We start from the raw sequence: 21,124 nt of genomic DNA on the forward strand, positions 1-21,124 counted from the left end.
GTAAAAAACATAATGTTAAAAAAATGTAATTGTCTTTATATGTGCATAAGATATCTGTGAAAGGATTCTCAATAGTCTAATGACATTTGTTACCTAAAGGGAGGGGAGGTGGATGTCCGAGTGTGGTATTGGAGCTTTTCATTGCATACCCTTTCACACATTTTGGATCTTTGATTTATGCAAGTAATTACCTAATCCAAAAATTTCAGTAAAATTTAAGTTAAATTCTCACCTTATATCATACATCAGAATAAGTTCATGGAATTAAAGGCAAATATGAAAAAAATAAATAATGGAAAAACATAGAAAAATGTAAGTGAACATTTAGTCTCTGACAAGGGAAGACTTTCTGATCATAAGTGCAAAATACAGTGTTTTCGTATGATGGGATGTTATGTAACAATTAAAATAGTATCTTTGAAGAATTTTTAATGCCCTCAGGAAGTTATCATGGTTTGCTGTTACTTGAAATGTGGGAACCAAAGCTGGTTTGTTTGTAAAATAATCTCTAAAATGCTAGAAAGAAATTTAATTCAAATGTAAACAAGTTTATCTCTGAGTGCTAAATTTACATGTTTTTTTTTTAAACCTTTTTTTTTTTTTCCTTTTCTCTCTTAGCTGTAATCACAGAAAGAAATGAAAAAAGTAAACTAAAAGCCTTTGCCAGGCATGCAGGATGTTAGTTTCCATATTGCATATTGTAAGCAGTGGAATTATTATGGCAATGTCTGTTATGAATTGTAATTACATAAAATGTGTTACCATAAAGTAATCTTTTAGTAAAAGCTGTAATTTTCCTATTTTCTAATGTTTTTCCTAAAGCTGGGTAATTAATTAAAATAATTTTTTTTGTAACACAATGAGAAATTCTTTTTGTAACATGAGAACATAATTAAAATAATTTTTTTTTGTAACATGATGATGTAAAAATAGTTTACCATGAAACTGAATTATTCAGGAGCTATTTAACTTTAGATTTTTAGAGTGTCCCATAATCTTTCAGAAATGAATTCATTCTGCCTCTGAGCAATTATTTGTTAACTGTGGAATCCGTTTTCCTCCCTTTTACTTCAGTGAGATTCTGGCACTTTTTAAGTAGTAAGATATTAGGCATTATTTTAGAAGTTGGTTGGTTCATTTATTTTTCTTTTTGACAGGGTATTAAGATATCTTTTTAAGATATGCCAAATGTTTCTTTTTTTTTTTTTAAATACAAACCTCTCTGTCTTTAAAAATGGTCTTGTTCTCTTTTGATAATAGATATTGGTACCTGTGCCATCACTGCTATTCCTTTTGAGAAATCCAAAGTTTTATTTACTCTTGAAGAGTTGGATGAGTTTACTTTTGTGGATGAAACTGATCAGCAAGCTGTTCCAGATGTGACTCGCATAGGTCCCAGCCAAGAAAAATGGGGTTGGATAATGTTTGAATGTGGACTTGAAAATTTAACCATAAAAGGTAAGCATTCTTAAAAAATTCTGCTTAAATGAGGGACAAATTGGCCCCATGTTGCTGAAATGTTTTGAATGATTGTGATTTTTAATAACCTGAATCAGCATATTTAAGCAGAAAGTGTGGTATGTGGGACTATTTACCAGGGTGGGTGCTCCATCCCAATTGCATAAGTGGAACTTTCCCTTCGTTGTGTGATTCAAAACTAACAGAGCATGTAGACATACAAAGCATCAGTGGTTGAAAAGAAAAATCTGTGGTTCAGAAAAAATTTTTGAATAAAATATAAAGCCACCCAGCTTTTGAAAGTTTGTGTCTTTGGAAACTGGATTTTTGATTAGTAGAGATTTGCAGGATGAAAATACAGTAAATCCTTTATTCAGTGAGACACACTGACTTACAGTTACATTTGTTTTCTTTTATATTACTGAATAATATACAAAAAAAGGGAAGGCTGAGTTGTATATAAGACTTTAGGTTTAGTCATGTATGATAGTAATTTTATATGCCTACAATTCTTTATCTGATAATCTAATCTTATGTGACTTTTATGGATAAGGACAAGTTTTGATGAGAAAGAATATCTTCATGAATTTTTATTTTTTGTTTTTATCTTTATGGATACTGTAGAGTACAGCATTTATACACCTACCATTTTAATAAATATATTCTTTCATTTTTAAAGGAGGAAGACAATCTGGTGCTGTTTTATATAATACGTTTGGAATTATGGGTAAAGCTAGTGTCACAGAAAGAGGTGGAGTGCTGACATCCAATAATTCTTCTGATTCTCCAACTGGCAGTGGCTATAATACTGATGTTTCTGATGATAATCTTCCTTGTGATCGAATAAGTCCTTCTTCAGACTTAAATGGAAATTCTGTTTCAGATGAACAAGTTGGTGAATTTTTAATAGTAATAGCGCTTTGAAAAATAACAGAAAACTGCACACCCAATTCAGAGTTAATTTCTGGAGTATATTTGCTTGTCTTTCCATATTTTAGATTTTGCTTAAATAGTAATCAAAGTATTTTGGTGATTATATACTACTACTAGAGTGTAAGTTCTGAAATGTAGGTACCATACCATAGATCTATTTGTATCTGCTGTAGTGCTTTGCTTTATACCTTGCTCATATTAGGCACTTAATATTTGTTGAATTATTAAATTAATAGAATATCAGAAAAGTAGTCATTGTTTTTATGTTGTTTCAAGGATTTTATATGCAATTCATTTATTGTTTTTATAATGGTAGAATGTCATGATGAATAATAGCAATAATGAAAATATTCAAAATTCTAGATTATAGAAGAGTTGTACCAGTGATTGGTGCAAGTTATTTCATCTCCGAAGTTTCTTCATCTGTATAGTATTATAATGATATTGACCTTCTAATTTGTTAAGATTAAAGGAGATAATACATATGAAAGGTTTAACTCAGTGTCTGGCACATAGTAAGAACTTGATAGATGTTGTTTTTAAACACATATATGCATATACTTCTTTTTTTTTAAATTTTTTTTTTCAACGTTTATTTATTTTTGGGACAGAGAGAGACAGAGCATGAACGGGGGAGGGGCAGAGAGAGAGGGAGACACAGAATCAGAAACAGGCTCCAGGCTCTGAGCCGTCAGCACAGAGCCCGACGCGGGGCTCGAACTCACGGACCGCGAGATCGTGACCTGGCTGAAGTCGGACGCTTAACCGACTGCGCCACCCAGGCGCCCCTATGCATATACTTCTAATCATTTGAAAATTAGACCAGTTGAAGAGGAAAGAAACCACCTTTTAAGAAATGTCATGGATATCCAGTATCCATTGGCATAATGAGCTCTGAACCCCAGGTTTCTAGGAATTTAGTTTTGAAACATTTATTTTGATTTGAGGCATAGTTCAAGAGTTTAATCACAGTTTTCTTGTGAGGTCTTTGGAAGTATTTGAATGGTGGTTGGGAATTAGCACTTTAATTAAGGAAATTAAAAAATCCAATAGGTTCTCACTGGACAAAAGAACTGGGAAAAACCAGCTGTGCTCTCTTTTGTCCTTCTATCCTGCTAATATACTTGACAGAAACTCAGGTGTCTTCCTTGATCTCTCTGATCCTACTCTCCTTGCTGAGTATCTCTAAATTTTGTAACATTGCTTACTTTGGCTTCTCTGACTTCTGCTGGTCCATGTCCTTATTCAGTTCTTTGTCCTTAAATGTGGGTGTTCACCTCACGTTCTCTTTTTGGCTACCTTGCTTTTTTTGCTATTTGTCCACTCCCTGATTTATTTCATTTCCTAGTCCTACTCCATAATTTGATGACACTACTCTTGCCCATCGGTTATGCTTTTAGCACTAACCCTTCACCTGAGCCCCCGAATTACATGCATTGGCCTTTAGCTGTCATCATTTACACATACCATAGGTGCCCAAAATTTGGTCAACCTAAATCTAAGTGTATTGCTGCTTTGCTTCACATATTATTATAATTAGTTGCTTATTACCTACAACCTCCCTTCCCTTTTTAAAATTTGAGTTCTTGAAGACTTTCTTCTCACAGCCTTGTCTGAAACCCACAGGTCAGGTGTATTTGAGAATTCAGACTTTTTTTCCTTTAAGAGAAAGGTAATAACTGTGTGTGGTTTATATGTTACATAAACGCCTAGTGGAATCTGAGATAGCACTGTGTCTTGAAGTATTTAAATACTTACGTAGCACAACATTAATAAAAATGCCAAATGGGATAAATAGCCCATCACCAGTTCAGATCAAATTTTGTTGCCACATTTACACAGAAATATTTAGATTTTTCAGAACATTGTAATTTTAGAATTGCAGATAAGGAATGTCGACTTACATTTAGTGCCTTCTAACTTTAAAATTACTGTTGCCTATGGTTCAAGTTGGTTTTTTAGCACTTAGGATTCAAACTATTTTGTGGATACTCTAGATTCCTTAATCATCCCACAAGAAAATGTCAGTCTTTTCTTCATCTTGATCACAAGTGAATCAGAGAGCTATAAGTAGACATTACAGGCCGTAGACTTTTTTGTTTCCTTAATATTATTCTTACCTCCTTGCATTCTAAAGAGTGGTGATTATACATTTAAAAAATACTCCTCTATTTCTTAATACTGATTCAGACTGCTAGCATATAAGATAACTCAGAATTTTTGATTGTAGAGTGTTGTTTATTTGAACATGGACTACACTAGTATTTTTATGGCACTTTATTTGGAAGTTTAAAGTATTTTGTTAAACTGGAATGGAAAATAGATTGTGGTGGGAAGCAGAAGACCTTAATTCTATCACTCATTCTCCTACTTAATATTGTATGACCTTTTGGCAAATCACCAAACCTCTTTCTCTCACTTTCTTCACGTGGAAAAAATAACAGTTAAACAGCTCTAAACAAATGTGATTGAATGAAGTGATCATGAGAAACCCTTCAGTTCTAAGATTTCTTGATTTATGGTTTGTTACAGTGCAGTGGCTTCTCAGACTATGCTCCTTGGAGCTTCAAGGGTCTCTAGATATTTCTCAGAATCAGCCTGAGCAGGGTTTATGTTACCTGTTTTATATAAAGGTGTTATCTGTAGGACTTGCTTTGTTGGGAAGATTTTGTGCTTAAAACATTAACCTTTGCACTAGTGATTTTAAGGAGCTAAGTTTTTGGTTTTTGAATTTATGTAGGATGAAGGAGTTGAATCTGATGATTTGAAAAAAGATCTACCTCTGATGCCTCCACCTCCAGATTCATGTAGCATGAAGTTGACCATCAAGGAAATATGGTTTAGTTTTGCAGCTCCCACCAATGTGAGATCTCCTACACATTCATTTTCTAGGTAAAAAGTTTTTAAAATGTAGTACTATTCCTTGATGTTACTTTATTTTAAATAACATAAAATTCTGTCTAATGTTTTTTAAATTATTTTTCTGATATATCTAGCATTAGGGTTGCCACTTTCTTACCATATTTCCTACTTTCATGCTTTCTATAGACCTTATTATTCTCTTGTTTGACTCTTTTTCTTTTCTAGGGCTTTAGTTTTACTTTTATATGTCACCTCACCATGAACTTCTTACTTTCACCTCTAATAGGTTTTAATATTTTTCTTTTTTTCCTATTATCTGTTCTTGGCATTTCTACTTCTATGTTCATAATGTATCTGGTAACCAAAAGGAAAAGAAATTTTGCCTAAGTAAAATAGCCACTAAGTATAGTAAGTATGGATTATTGTTTGAAATACAAATCTTGACACTTGTTTTTGTAATTTTTTTTTTAATATTCAAAGGCAACTGAACCTTTTAAGCACTGCAACTCCAGCTGTTGGTGCATGGCTTGTTCCCATTGATCAACTCAAATCATCCTTAAACAAATTAGAAACTGAAGGCACCTTGAGAATTTGTGCTGTTATGGGATGCATAATGACAGAAGCATTAGAGGTATGTCTTTCAACAATACAAGGTATCATACAGAATTTATTATTGAACATGATCCCTTATTGTTCATCATTGTTGGAAAACATCAGACCTGCAAGTTCTTGATTACTAGATATCTTCTATTTGCACTCTTTGATTTATATAACTCTAAATCTGTTGTTTTTGCTTTGTTTCAGAATAAAAGTGTACATTTTCCGCTGAGAAGTAAATACAACAGACTTACAAAAGTTGCACGTTTTCTCCAAGAAAATCCTTCATGTTTGCTGTGCAATATACTACATCACTACCTGCACCAGGCAAATTACTCCATCATTGATGATGCTACAATGGTGAGTTATGGAAACCATGTGTGAAACCATAGATTAGTTTTAAAGAAGCCTCTATTCTTTAGAGGAGCCATTCATTGATCCATGGGGTTTGAGATGTGGATGAGAAGTCTAGAGGAGAAATATAATTAGAAATACCGGCTTATAGACAACAGTGGGCTCAGATGAATGATTTGGGAGTTGCCAACATGAAAGTGTTAGAAGCTATAGATGAAAACTTCTAGATGGATGAAACTTCTAGGGTTGATGGCATGTTGAGGGAGAAACTCGTCCAGAATGGATCCCTGAAGAATACCAAAATTAAAGTGGGGTGGCGAGAGGGTGGATAGAGCTACACAGAATGCTGAGGAGGGAAAGTAACAGGTAGGAGAATGAGGAATAAATGCCTTAGAAGCCAAAGGTTTAAACAATTTCAAGCAAAAAGTAATCACCAGCATCAGATTTCACAGAAATGTTTAATAAAATAGGGGCTACTTAATGGTTAAGGGGAGAATGTATAATAATACAAAATAAATACAATATATGTCTGCCTCTAGAAAAGCACTACAGAAGATAACATGTCATCATTAGAGGTTTAGAACTTGAGGATCTCTCTTCTCTCCAAGCTTTAGGTCAATAGAAAATGCATGAGAAGTTTAGCCAAATTAGGGATCATTCTATCAGTATTTATTAATGATAACCTCCAATAAGAGAATCTCTAGTAAATGATGGATTTGAAAAAGGTACTTAGACCTGAGACTAGTATAGTGCTTTCTACTCCTACCCTGGAAATTGAAGGCTGGGGGTCCACAGTGCAAGGCTAGCTTGCCCATCTACTTATAGGCAGAGACACTGGAACTGAAATGCCACCAGGCATTTCTCATGTATGGATGCTTTGCCAGGATATGCTTTATATGTAAGAGGAAGAAGCACAAGATGGCTCTCCTTACTTGAGTCTAAGAATTAAAGGACAGGCTAAGAGATCTGATGTTCCTCAGAAAGCAAGTGAGGTGATTTCTGCTGTCTAGTAAATGTCTGTCTTCAATCAGAGCATTTCTCCCAACACAAGGAATTACAAGAAAGGGGATGGAGAGGAGTTGGATGTTTTCCTCTTAGGAAATTAGGAATTAGCCAAATTTTCTTTCTTAAAATCATCACCGTGTGGAATAAAGTATATTCTAAATTATGTAATTGTTACTGATAATACCTTTAACTTTGAAAGCAGTTACAAATTCAACTGTGTTCAGCATTTAACCATAGTAATTTATTTATTTTTAATGTTAAAATAGTGGTGGTTACCTAATCTTTGAAGGGAATAATTTCATTCTGTTTGTTTAATGAATATTCCAGGTAGCTCAGAATACATTTGATTTCCTCAATTGAGTAAAAAAGGTACAGTAGACTGAATGGTTCTTAAGGAGAATCCCAATTTTGTGCCTCATGTTTAGCTTCTTATTCACCTGGTAATGTGTTATGACAGAAAGATGCAATGTTGTATTTAGAGAATGAGTTGAGAATTGAGAATTGATCTCTTTTGTAACCTTGAACAAATTATAACACACAAATTCTAGCTTCTTCATCTCTAAATGGGAGTTATGGGGTTTAAATGAATAAATGTATGCAAAGCACTTAAATAGTAACTTACTATTAAATCATTATTGTTACAGAGTGATGGACTTCCTGCGTTGGTAACTTTAAAGAAAGGTTTAGTTGCACTGGCAAGGCAGTGGATGAAGTTTATTGTGGTGACACCAGCCTTTAAAGGAGTTAGCTTACATCGACCAGCTCAGCCCCTCAAACCTCAATCAGCTGTGGATCACGAACATGAAGATGGACTTGGGCTGGACAATGGAGGTGGTCTTCAAAGTGACACCAGTGCTGATGGAGCAGAATTTGAATTTGATGCAGGTAATCTGTAAATATTTTAGTTAGATATTACACCTTGGTAACATAGTATATGTGATAATTTTAATCATTTGTGTGCCAAAATTTGAAATTGTCATGGCTTAATTACATAAGTATGGTTTGTATTAGTCCAAATAAATGATGGTAATATTGGAATCTTTATACTGACTTTTGAGTTTTATATTTAATTTCATAAAATACGATAGACTTCTCCTAATCTATCCAGTACAATAACAGACATCTTTGCATAGCTAGAATGTTTTGCGTGAAGCACATTAACTTTCTTTTAAAATTCACATTTGTATTTGTTCATTGTCTTGTCTATGACATAGTCTTTTATTTTTTTAAATTTTTTTTTCAACGTTTTTATTTATTTTTGGACAGAGAGAGACAGAGCATGAATGGGGGAGGGGCAGAGAGAGAGGGAGGCACAGAATAGGAAACAGGCTCCAGGCTCTGAGCCATCAGCCCAGAGCCCGACGTGGGGCTCGAACTCCCGGACCGCGAGATCGTGACCTGGCTGAAGTCGGACGCTTAACCGACTGCGCCACCCAGGCGCCCCAATGGCATAGTCTTTTAAAGAAGCCTTTGAATTTTACCTGGTGCCTGGTTGATTATGTATTTATGTAATGTTTAGAGTCATGCTTTCAGCCTGTAATTTTATCAGCATAATGACTGTGCCAGAACACAGACAATAGATATGCTTTTCAAAATTATATGTGCACACTTTAATGCTTTTTCAGAGGTTTTCTTTTGTTATCAAGACATGTCATTTTCAATTATACTGAATTATCATATAATATTTTGAAAAAAATATTACAAGTACCATGGAAAAGGACAGTAGCCTTAAAATTAGAGCTTTCAGAACATTGATATATCAAAAATCTCCCAACAAACAAAAGTCCAGGGCCAGATGGCTTTTCAAATTCTACCAGACATTTAAACAAGATTTAATACCTAGTCTTCTCAAACTATTCCAGAAAATATGAATGGAAGGAAAACTTCCAAACTCATTCTGCCAGGCCAAGCATTACCTTGATCCAAAACCAGACAAGGATCCCGCTAAAAAGGAGAATTACAGGTCAATATCCCTAATGAACCCAGATGCAAAAATTCTCAACAAGATACTAGCAAATCAAATCCAGCAGTACCTTAAAGGAATTATTTACCATTATCAAGTGGGATTTAATCCTGGGCTGCAGGGGTGGTTCAATATTTGCAAATCAGTCAATGTGATCAATCAGTGTGATACCCATCATTGAAAGGGTAAGAACCATGACCCTTTCAATGGATTCAGAAAAAGCATTTGACAAAATATAGCATCTGTTCCTGATAAAAACCCTCAATAAAGTAGGTATAGATGGAACATACCTCAACATCATAAAGGGCATATACAAAGACCCACAACTAATACCATCCTTAATGAGGAAAACTGAGAGCTTTTCCTCTAAGGTCAGGAACAAAACAGAGGTGTCCACTCTCACCATTACTATTTAACATAGTACTGGAAATCTTAGCCTCAGCAATCAGACAACCAAAGGAAATAAAAAGTGTCCAAATCAGCCATGAAGAAGTCAAACTTTCACTATTTGCAGATAACATGATATGCTATGTAGAAAATCTGAAAGACTCCACCAAAAAAATTGCTAGAACACATGAATTCAGCAAAGTTCAGGACACAAAATTTATGTACAGAAATCGGTTGCATTTCTATACACCAATAATAACACAGCAGAAAAGGAAATCAAGGGATCAGTCTCCAAAGTTGCTCCAGAAACCGTACAATACCTATGAATAAACCTAACTAAAGAGTCAAGAGATCTGTACTCTGAGAACTGTAGAACACATATGAAAGAAATTGAAGAGGACACAAAGAAATGGAAAGGCATCCCATGCTCATGAATTGGAAGAATAAGTATTGTTAAAATGGCAATACTACCCAAAGCAATCTGTGCATTTAATGCAATCCCTATCAAAATACCACCAGCATCTAGAATAAAATACTAGAATAAATAATCCTAAAATTTGTATGGAAACACAAAAGACCCTGAACAGCCAAAGCAATCCTGAAAAAGAAAAGGAGAGCTGGAAGCATCACAATTCCAGACTTAAAGCTATACTAAAAAGCTATAATCATCAAGACACTATGGTACTGGCACAAAAGCAGACACTTAGATCAATGGAACAGAATAGAAAACCAAGAAAGGGACCCACAACTATATGGTCAACTAATCTTCAACAAAGCAGGAAAGAATATCCAATGGGGAAAAGACAGTCTCTTTAACAAATGGTGTTAGGAAACCTGGACAGCAACATGCAGAAGAATGAACTTGGACCACTTTCTTACACCATACACAAAAATAAATTCAAAATGCATGAAAGACCTAAAGGTGAGACAGGAAACCATCAAAATCCTAGAGAAGAGAACAGGCAGCAATCTTTTTGACGTTGGCTGGAGCAACTTCTTACTAGAGATGTCACTAGAGACAAGCGAAACAAAAGCAAAAATGAACTATTGGGATCTCAGCAAAATGAAAAGCTTTACGCAACAAAGGAAACAGTCACCAAAATGAAAAGGTAGCTTATAGAATGGGAGAAGACATTTGCAAATGTCATATCTGACAAAATCTATACAGAACTGATCAAACTTCACACTGAAAAAACAGATAATAGACATTTTTTCAAAGAAGACATCCAGATGGCTAACAGACACATGAAAAGATGCTCAGCATCACTCATCATCAGGGAAATACAAATCAAAACCATGATGACATACCACTTCCCACCTGTTAGAATGGCTAAAATTAACAACAGAAGAAACAACAGATGTTGGTGAGGATGTGGAGAAAGGGAAACCCTCTTGCACTATTGGTGGGAATGCAAACTGGTGCAACCACTGTGGAAGACAGTATGGAGGTTCCTCAAAAAGTTAAAAACAGAACTACCCTACAACCCAAGCAATAGCACCACAGATTCGAAGGGGTACATGTGCCCTGTTGTTTATAGCAGCATTATCAACAATAGCCAAACTATTGAAAGAGTCCAAATGTCCATCAGCTGATGAATGGATAAAGATGTGGTATATATATACAATGGAATTTTACTCAACTGTCATGAAGAATGAAATCTTGCCATTTACAACAACATGTATGGAAGTAGAGTTTATTATGCTAAGCAAAATAAGCCAGTCAGAGAAAGACAAATACCATATGATTTCACTCATATGTGGAATTTAAGAAACAAAGCAGATGAACATAGAGGAAGAAAAAATAAAGAGGGAAGTAAACTTAACTATAGTGAACATACTGAGGGTGAATGGAGTGAAATGGGTGGGGAGAATGGGCTAAATGGGTGATGGGCATTAAGGAGGGTAATTTTTACGATGAGCACTGGATGTTATATGTAAGTGATGAATCACTAAATTACGCTCCTGAAACCAATAGTACACTGTATGTTAACTAACTAAAATTTAAATAAAAATTTGGAAAAGAATCTTTACCCAGGTTTTTTGTTGTTTTAAAAAAAACTTTATACTTAAAAGTGAATATGCTCTGAATAATAGGCTGGATTTCAAGTCTACCTGAAAATTGGAAGAATACTATAATAAACATCTCTTCTAATTAGTTATCTTCAAATGCCTAGGTTAATCTGAAAATTATGTATTTGCATCTTAGTTGAATTGTTTTTTTTTTTTATCTCTATACCATTTGGGTGGCCTGTGGAGGCACTGAATAGAAGTTATTTGTTCCTTTTTTAAGATAAATGAGAAGATTGGCGTTGGGAGAGTAAAAGAAAAATGTGAATTAATATTATAGTTTATTCCACAATTTCAAGGAAATTTAATTAATTTATTTATTCAAGGCATATGTAAAGTTGAGTGTAGTTACACCACTAGGAACACTGGTGTTGCTGTTTCAAGAAAATGTCTAATAACCTATAGCCTACGTATTCTTTTGAACTATTTCAGCCACAGTCAGTGAACACACAATGCTGCTAGAAGGAACAGCCAACCGGCCTCCACCTGGTAGTTCTGGACCTGTAACTGGAGCTGAAATAATGAGGAAACTTTCTAAGACTCATACTCATAGTGACTCTGCATTAAAAATAAAGGTACATTATTATTACTATTTTTAGAGTAGTCTTCCAGAGAAGATCTAAATTTTTGATATCTCAAATTCAAATACTAGGTATTTAAAATTAAATCTTCAAATAGTATTTCTATATTCAGTAATTAATAATTCAATAATAATAAATATCCTTATGGTGAAATTAACATGATTAGTAATTTAATATACAGTTAGAGTTAGGCTATTTTATGAATTTATTTACACTGTTGAGCTGGACCACCTTGGGAGCCAGACAGCCTTGGTTTCAATTCTGCCTCTGCCACTCAGTTGCTTTGTGACTGAACAAGTTACCTGTACTGTGTGTCTGTTTCCTTATCTGTCTGATGGAGATTAGAGTAATAACTTTTTCCAGAAAGTCAATGTAAGAAATAGCTGTAATGTATGGAAAATGCTTAGAATAATACCTGGCACATAGTAAGAATGTAAGTTATTTGTTGTTGTCATGGGTTATGTATTTTTTGTTAGTTTCCTTTTCTGAGCAACGAAAACAACAGTTAATATATTAACTTTCTTTGAAAATCTGGGTAAAGACTTATATTAATACCCAGAACCCATAAGGTAAAAGGTGATAATTTTGCTTATATTAAAATATAAAGTTTCTACACAGAAAAAAATAATGTATCATAAACAAAATAGACATATGACAAAGGACTAATTTCCTCATATATATAAAGATCCTTTTCTAATCATTAGGAAAAAAGAGCAAAACCAAATGGAAAAATGGTATATGGGCAGTTCACATAGAAATATATATACATATGTGAATATGTACCCTCTTACAATTAAAGAAATGTAAATTAAAATGAGATTTCCATTTCCACCTGTCAGACTGAAAACAGTAAAACATTTGAATAGTGTATATTGTTGGTGAAGATGAGAAAACAGACACTCTCCTACACTACTGGTGGGAGTGTAAACTGGCACAACCTCTTGGAATAATAATATGACAGTTTGTATCAAAACTTAAAATGTGATCTTCTCTTACCCAGTATGTTCATGTCCAGGAATTCATTCTAAAGAAATGGATGTTCTAATTATTCAAAGACACACATCCAATAATGTTTTTACAACACTGTTTATGATAGGAAAATAATAGAAGAAACATAAATAACTAATCATTAGAGGACTAATAAACTAGTGTACCCTGATATAGATGTAGACTATGAAGACTTAAAAAATTGTGTTTAAAAGATAAAGGAGATCTCTAAGTGGATATGGAATGGTCACCAGAGTGCTGGATTAAAGTAAACACAAAATATGGGATAATATGTATCTGTGTGTTAAAAAAAAAAAAGGATAAATATGTGTATGTGCTTGTATAGTCATAAATTATTTAAAGAAGGATAAGAAATAGTGCCTTTTGGGGAAGGGATATAGTAGACTGGAGCGAGGGGATACTTTTTATTGAATAATCTTTTTGTGCTTTTAAAGTCTTCATTCTGTGTACATATTGCTCTTTTAATTAAACAATTCAGTGATTGGTATACATTTGCTAAGTTTGGACTATTAGGCTTACTCTATTTCTACAGCATAGTTAGAAGGAGGATACTTTTAAACTCTCAACTCCTTAGTCAGTTTCAGGTTTTTTTTTGGTTGGTGATTTTTCCTTTCTCCACAAACGTTCCTTTGTTTATGGATCATAAAAATCCTCCAGAGAATTGAATTGCAGTGCTTTGTTTCAGATCTCTTCTTTTATAGGCTTTTCTTGTACTATTTTATACTGATCTGAAATTCTAATCTTAGATGTGACAGAGCAAATAGAGATGGGCAATTCTGTAACTTTTTATTTTCCTCAGAGAATTTCTGAAAATTGTTTTTGACATATTAGAACTCTGCAGAGAATCTCTCACAGATTTTCATTATCAGGGTACCAAGAAAAGTACTACAGTATTAAGAATTTCGGGATAGAAATCTTGCCACAAGACACACGCTTCAGATTTCAAAGGGAGTTAATAATTCATTGTTAAAATAAGTGAGTGATAATAAAGGCTGTTCTTTGCATTGTACTATAACGTTTTAAAACATTTTTACATACACTTGAGATTCACCGTAGTCCTAGTAGGCACAATCTGTGTTGGTATTAACGTGAATAGTAACTAGCAGTAATAGTAACAGTAGTAGTAGTTGCAGTTATTAGCAGTCATTGTTATATACATAAGAAAGAAAGAGCCCTGTGTTGTTCCTTTTGCAGGGCATTCACCCATATCATTCTTTGAGCTATACCAGTGGAGACACTGCCACAGATTCTCCGGTACATGTTGGACGTGCTGGGATGCCAGTTAAGGAGAGTCCAAGGAAGGAGAGCCTACTCAGCTACCTGACTGGAAGCTTCCCAAGCCTGCACAACCTCCTGGAAGGGACCCCTCAAAGAAGTAGTGCAGCTGTAAAAAGCAGCTCCTTAACAAGAACAGGTACATCCTTAGTTTAGACAATTATAAGTTTACTTCTATGCAAGAATTAAAAACAAACAGGACTTAAGTTTATTTTGATTTATACTTTGGTTGCATAACTAATCTATCTATGTATTACACATAGAAATCTTTGAAAAAATATTTTGGGAAACTCTTCTCTTTGTAACTTTTGGTGTCTTCATGCCTTTAATTTGTATTTCTAAATTGCAGCATTTGACATTACTGTCAACCTAGTCATGGTATGGGATGGTGTCAAAACCAGCTAGCGGTGCGTTTCTTCTTGTCATATTAAAAATAAGTTATTTATTAATGCCTTAATATCTAAATGCCAACATCATCCAGTGAGTTTGAAAACATCTGCAAGAGACAATTTAACCTGGCTTGTAAAAATTACATAAATCATATTTTATGCTTCCTTAGTATGTAAGTAATACATAAATAATAAACAATAAAACTTTTTTTTCAGGAAATACAATGGCCACTGATATGTTATCCGAACATCCCTTGCTATCTGAGCCATCTTCTGTGAGTTTCTATAATTGGATGTCAAATGCTGTTGGTAATCGTGGAAGTGTGGTACAGGAATCTCCTGTTACAAAGTCTGCACATAACAGCCTTCCAACAGGTATTAAGCTACGTGTTATTTTGCTTAACTGTCTAAGATGCATACATAAATTTTAACAAAATCCTGTTTTTCAGGGAATAGTCAAAAAATCTGAAATGTTTAATAGTGTTTAGTTTAAATTTTCCCATTTATGAAATATCTTTGTTAATATCAAGTTGAGAGAATAGTAAGCAGTCACTTGGTGTTCTCGTGGAAAGACAAATATGTCAAATGTGAGATTGTATATAATTTAAAGAGTTTAAAATGTCCAGTTAATGTGGCTGGTTTAATTTTCTAAATACCAAAAGGCGGTAAATGAAAACATGCAAAGTATATGGCATAATGTACTTACAATACAGAAAAATATTTTTAGTTTTTCCACATTCCTCAGAGAAATAATAACTAGCATTCTTTTACTCTTTTTAGTAATTAAGTATTTAATTAAAATATTTAATTAAAATCTAAGCGAGTACTAAGAGGAATTAAAATAAGATTCTTGCCCTTGAGGAGGAAACGAGGGCAATTTATTTTATTTTATTTTTATTTATTTATTTTTAAATTTTATTTATTCTGAGAGAGAGTGAGAGAGAGAGAGAGAGCATGTGTGCATGTGCATGAGTTGGGGAGGGGGGGCAGGAAGAGAGGCAGAGAGAGAGAATCCCAAGCAGGCTCCATGCTGTCAACCATGAGATCATGACCTGAACCAAGATCAAAAGTCAGATGCTTAAGTGAGCCACCCAGACACCCTGGCAGTTTGTTAATTTTAAAAGGGTGTGTGTAAATAGGAAGAAGACTGGCAGGGAATTCACAAAGAAATATTGGTGGCTATCTCCAGAAACAGAAGAGGTGCCACCCTTCGTTTTCTTTTTTTCTTTTTTGGGGGTGTTTTCCCAAATTTATTAGATGCATGTATTATTTTCTTGTAAAAAATTTTTTTTAAAGACTGTGAAATAGGCTTTGGTCCTAGTTACTGAGGGCAGCTGAAGTTAATCCATGTAACAGCAATTTGCATTGCTAACAAATTCTGTTCAGATAGAAAATAGGAAATTATGAAATGTGGTTGAAACATGACTATTTAGTTTTTTGTGTTTTTTTTTTTGTTTTGTTTTGTTTTTTGCTGGTGTGTGGCATACTTTTGAACCTGGAACTGATTCTAATTATGACTACATTCCAGTTCTTAGCATTGGCTCTTGGTTGAAGAAGAGAGAAGGATGATGCTTCCACCAGCTCTCAGTACTTTTCTAAAACTAGTCTCACTACTGTGCAGTTTAAATTTTAAGAAAACCAGAAAAGAACATTTCCTCTTTATCATGTGTGGGTCTTTTGCCTGGGGAGCTAAAGGGTAAAGGGAGTACATAGGAAAAGAAATAGTGTCATTTTATTTTTCTTTTGCCTCAGGAAAGCATAGTTGGGAAGAAATTTATATGTGGGACTCTGTGACATCCATTGCTTTTATCCTACTGCTATCTATGACTGCTCCTCAGTGCAAAGCTGAGGGAATATCAAATGCTTTTCAAAGATATTCTAGCCATAAAATTCTGTACTTTGGACTGACTGGTTCTAATACAGACTTCATGTATGAGGAAGACTAATATTTTCTGGAATTATAGTTTAATTTCATTTTTATTAGTAAATCATGCCTCTAAAATAACCTAAAAGTGCTGTTTTTTTTTTCTTCATTCAATTAAGATGGTCTGGTAATACTACTATAATACAGACTTCATAAGTTTACTTTGCTGTGCCCTTTAAGTTGTTTTTATTTCCTCACAACTTAAGTTTTATTTTTGAACATTTACTCTGTTAGGTGTTGCACCCAATCTTCCTACGATACCCTCAGCTTCAGATTTCAACACTGTCTTATCTAGCGACCAGAATACTTTGGATGGAACGCATTCTCAGCATAGCACTAGTCAGGATGATGTGGCAGGTGTAGAAGAAGCCAACCAAGGGTTTCCTGCTGTGCAGCTTGCTGATGCACAGGTGAGCCAGTCTCTTTTCCCATAATTATAGTAATCCCTCATTAGGTGGTACTTAGCAGCTAGAACCACCAAGTCGTGTGCACCTTGGAAATTCTAGGGCATATCTTTTTTTCTGTGCTTCTCTGCCTAAAGCCTTCATGCAAAAAAAGGAGGAACCTTTTAAAAGTACATGGGTTAATTATAAATGCAAACTTAGCACTTGTAGATGTTCATTAAACAGAAGAGTGGTATATAGTTATTAGTCTCATACAGTAACATCTTGTTATTTGGAGATACAAATTGACTAAAACACATGACTAGAAAGCTAAATTTAACCATGTCATATAGAAGGCTATATTAAGTGCTATGTTAAGACTTTATTGAGTGAGCAGTTGGGAGGCACTGAAGATTTTAAAGCAAGGAATAAAGTGACTAGAACTGTACATGTAGAAGAAATATGGTAGCAATGTGTTAATGGATTGAAGTAGAGAACTATAGGTGAAAAAAATGAGTTATTGAAATAGTTCATGCAGTGGTAAATGAGGCTTTTAACATAGATGGTTGTGACTTTGATAAAGTGATGGTAAAATATTCTGGAGGTCTTTATTTAATTGATTAAAGGTAGGAGTGGACAGCAAAATCCTTTGACTATTTTGGTTTGAATGATCACAAGGCAAGTAGATGAGTGTGACTGTGGCTATTAAGAGGTGTTATTTTTTCAGGATGAGAGAGACTCAAGCATAGTTAGATATTTAGGAGGAATTAGGAATGTCCTGATCAGAAGAAGAAAAAAGAAGGGTAAACTGATAGAGCAAGATTCAGAGAGGGATGAGGAGTGTTGGAATTTACAGTCATTTATAGAGAGAGATGTTTTAGACATAAAAAAATACTTTTTTCCTCTGAGAATTTCCTCTGAGAAACTGAGAAGGCAATAAGGACAGTTCACAGCTATACAGGTAAGTTTGCAAATTGGTAGCTTCAATTTTCTCTTACAGTAGAAGGTAATTTATGTTAAGAAATGTGTCAGGCACTTTAAAATTTTCCTGAGATTTACTTCTCCAGTACATTAGAGTAGTTTTTAGGGTCTTCATTTTCTTTTTTAATGGAGAGTGGGAAAAGAAATAATTTTGTTGTTGTTTTGGCCTATAGAATACATTAATTGTATTTATTAGTATTCAATACATATTTTTAGAGATAACTATATTGTTTTAAAGACTCTAAAATCTACTAGAAACATGAATATTAAATAATATGGTAAAAAATTCTGTAAGGTAATTTAGATATGTGTAAACGTTGGAGTGAATATGGAAGAGAGCTTACCAAACAGACACCCTAAAAAGATTGTCAGATAGTGCTGAGGGCCTGGTTAAGAGTTTAGGTTAGTGTTAGGGTAGCAATGAATGCAATTATATCATCTCCTCTCATTGTTCCTAGCAGCTCAGCTATAGGAGTAGAAGATGATTGATCCAAAGCAGATATAGCAAGAAAAATGTGGTGATAAGATATAATAAACAATCTAGGAAGTTGGTGAAATGAAATTAAGCAAGATTATAGGGGAAAAGGCAGTCCTATAACTTTGGACTGAAGTGTTGGTTATCTTCATGGTCAAAGAAGTCATTCAGGATTATAAATTGGGATTGAAAAGAAACAGGAGAAAATAATCAAAGTTTCTGGAATCAAAGTTTCTGATAGGTATGGAGCCATAAATAAATGACAAAGATTAGGAAAGAGGGTGGTTTGAACCTTGAAGAGGGTAGAGTTTTTCCATTAGAATGAATGAGCAAATCCAAGAGTAAAGGCAAGAAAGAATATCCCAAGCAAGTATAAAAGGGAGGAGAAATTTATCCCCAAAGTTCCAATCTACAGTAGAACTGTTTGAATTCTCTGTTCTAGTTCTTTAGTCCTTAGAAGAGTAGCCTTTCTTCCCAAGCACAAACAAATGAGATGTCCTAGAGGTAATTGAACATGTAGACTTGAGTCTTAATACATAAATTGCACTTGTCCATTTTAATGATAATATTTAACTTTCAGGAAAAGATCACTAAAGGAGAGTGTACAGTTGAAAGGGTTAGGGGAGGGCCATGGAAAGCACTGGGTAGCACCTATATTTTATTTTACTTAAAAAAAAAATTAATGTTTATTTTTGAGAGAGAGAGAGCACACGTGAACGGAGGTGGGGGAGGGGCGGAAAGAAAGGGAGTCACAATCTGAAGCCAGCTCCAGGCTCTGAGCTGTTAGCAATCAGCCCGATGTGGGGCTTGAACCCATGAGCTGAAGTCAGATGCTTAACCAACTGAGCCACCCAGGCGCCCCATAGATAGCACCTATATTTTAGATGTGGAAGGAGGGAAAGGAACCATGCAACAAAGAATAAGTAAATTGATTATAGTAATCAACTACTAAACAAATTAGTTGCTTCTGTTTGAGTTAGCTCTTCATGACTACAACATCAGTTAACAAGACATTTAATCAGAGTGATGTATTTCTATAAGCATGTGTAGTACTTAAAATATAAAGGAAGTTTTTTGTCAGGAAATAAATATTAAATGACTGTTATAACCAAGTGATACCATTTAAAAATAGGTCAGATATTCATAATATAAGATATGAAACATTTTTATATTAACATAAGATGTTGATAAGCTATTTCTAATACCACGTTTTTATGGAAACACAGTATACATGCCTTTTTTAAAAACAGGAAGTAGAATGATTTAAACTAGTTCAGGGGCGCCTGGGTGGCTCGGTCGGTTAAGCGTCCGACTTCGGCTCAGGTCATGATCTCACGGTCCGTGAGTTCGAGCCCCACGTCGGGCTCTGTGCTGACAGCTCAGAGCCTGGAGCCTGTTTCAGATTCTGTGTCTCCCTCTCTCTCTGCCCCTCCCCTGTTCATGCTCTGTCTCTCTGTCTCAAAAATAAATAAACGTTAAAAAAAATTAAAAAAAAAAACAAACTAGTTCACAATTTTATTTTCCTTGTACTTTCAGACACTCAGGCAGTTTGGAGGAATCTTCTTCCTTGTGATTAACTTGAAAATGAGTGGCACACAAGAGGTGTTCAAAAATACTGTTAAGTTTTAAGTAAAATTAGAGCTTAACATTTTTTGTACAAGTCCCCCCCCCCCCCGCCCCCTGCCTTTTTTTGCTTCACACTGTGGTAATAATATATGTATTCAGATAGGATAAGAAAAAAGCCACAGTAAATGATGGATTATAAATTAAGCTAATTAATGAATGTGTTATGTCTTCCAGGTTGTTTTTAAACCTCTTCTGAGTCATACAGGGATTCAGTCACAGGATGCAATGCCACTCTGCTACCGAATGTACTTTGGAGAACACCTTTCATTTTCAGGAACTTTGGACTGCCTTAGAGCAGATATTGTGGATTCAGACACAGCCAAAGAGAGAAAAGGCAAAAGAGCAAGAAGGTGTCTTGTGTTATTGATCTTTTTGTGTAAAATTTTGTATATAGGTTATAATACCTTTTTTTTTTAATTTCGTTTTCCTCTATGCTAATGAGAAACTATTTTTAATATCTTAATGAGAAGGTAATTTCCACTTGTCAAAAACAGACTTATTTTAATAACCTGTTGATTTTATAGATCAGGAGTCCTATTTTTAGGTGTAGTTTTGTACCATGTTAGCACATGTATGTGGTTTAGCCAAAGTACATTTGCTGTATATATACTCAGAATGTGTTTACTATTGCAGTAATTGATTTTTATGGTCTTTTACATTGTAATTTTATATATCTTACTTACAATTATTACTAACTTGTGTAGACTTTTAGTATTTTCTATTAGATACAGAGTAGAAGTTATATTTAAAGTATAGCCATCGGAAACAAATACATAAGAATGCTGAATGTAGCATGGTGAAAGTTAAGAACTACCTTTTACTTTCATTCTTTACATTATCAGAGATAGTTCTTCAA

General features: G+C 34.3%; 1 protein-coding gene across 5 annotated transcripts in view; it reads left to right on the forward strand.

Moving 5' to 3' along the window:
* BLTP1 (bridge-like lipid transfer protein family member 1) overlaps positions 1-21,124 on the forward strand; it is a 211,637-nt gene that overhangs the window by 111,406 nt on the left and 79,107 nt on the right. For all 5 annotated transcript variants that reach the window (XM_047091912.1, XM_047091908.1, XM_047091911.1 and 2 more), the window contains exons 36-46: positions 1,261-1,458; positions 2,138-2,349; positions 5,132-5,283; positions 5,734-5,884; positions 6,058-6,210; positions 7,854-8,094; positions 12,059-12,201; positions 14,410-14,629; positions 15,096-15,254; positions 17,038-17,213; positions 20,443-20,618. In XM_047091912.1, the coding sequence (XP_046947868.1) occupies positions 1,261-1,458; positions 2,138-2,349; positions 5,132-5,283; positions 5,734-5,884; positions 6,058-6,210; positions 7,854-8,094; positions 12,059-12,201; positions 14,410-14,629; positions 15,096-15,254; positions 17,038-17,213; positions 20,443-20,618 (1,981 nt within the window). The remainder of the gene's footprint in view (positions 1-1,260; positions 1,459-2,137; positions 2,350-5,131; positions 5,284-5,733; positions 5,885-6,057; positions 6,211-7,853; positions 8,095-12,058; positions 12,202-14,409; positions 14,630-15,095; positions 15,255-17,037; positions 17,214-20,442; positions 20,619-21,124) is intronic.

This window comes from Lynx rufus, unplaced genomic scaffold, assembly GCF_022079265.1.
Source record: "Lynx rufus isolate CCGP_SWC_20201006 ecotype Redwood Valley unplaced genomic scaffold, mLynRuf1.p SCAF_3, whole genome shotgun sequence".
Classification (NCBI taxonomy): domain Eukaryota; kingdom Metazoa; phylum Chordata; class Mammalia; order Carnivora; family Felidae; genus Lynx; species Lynx rufus.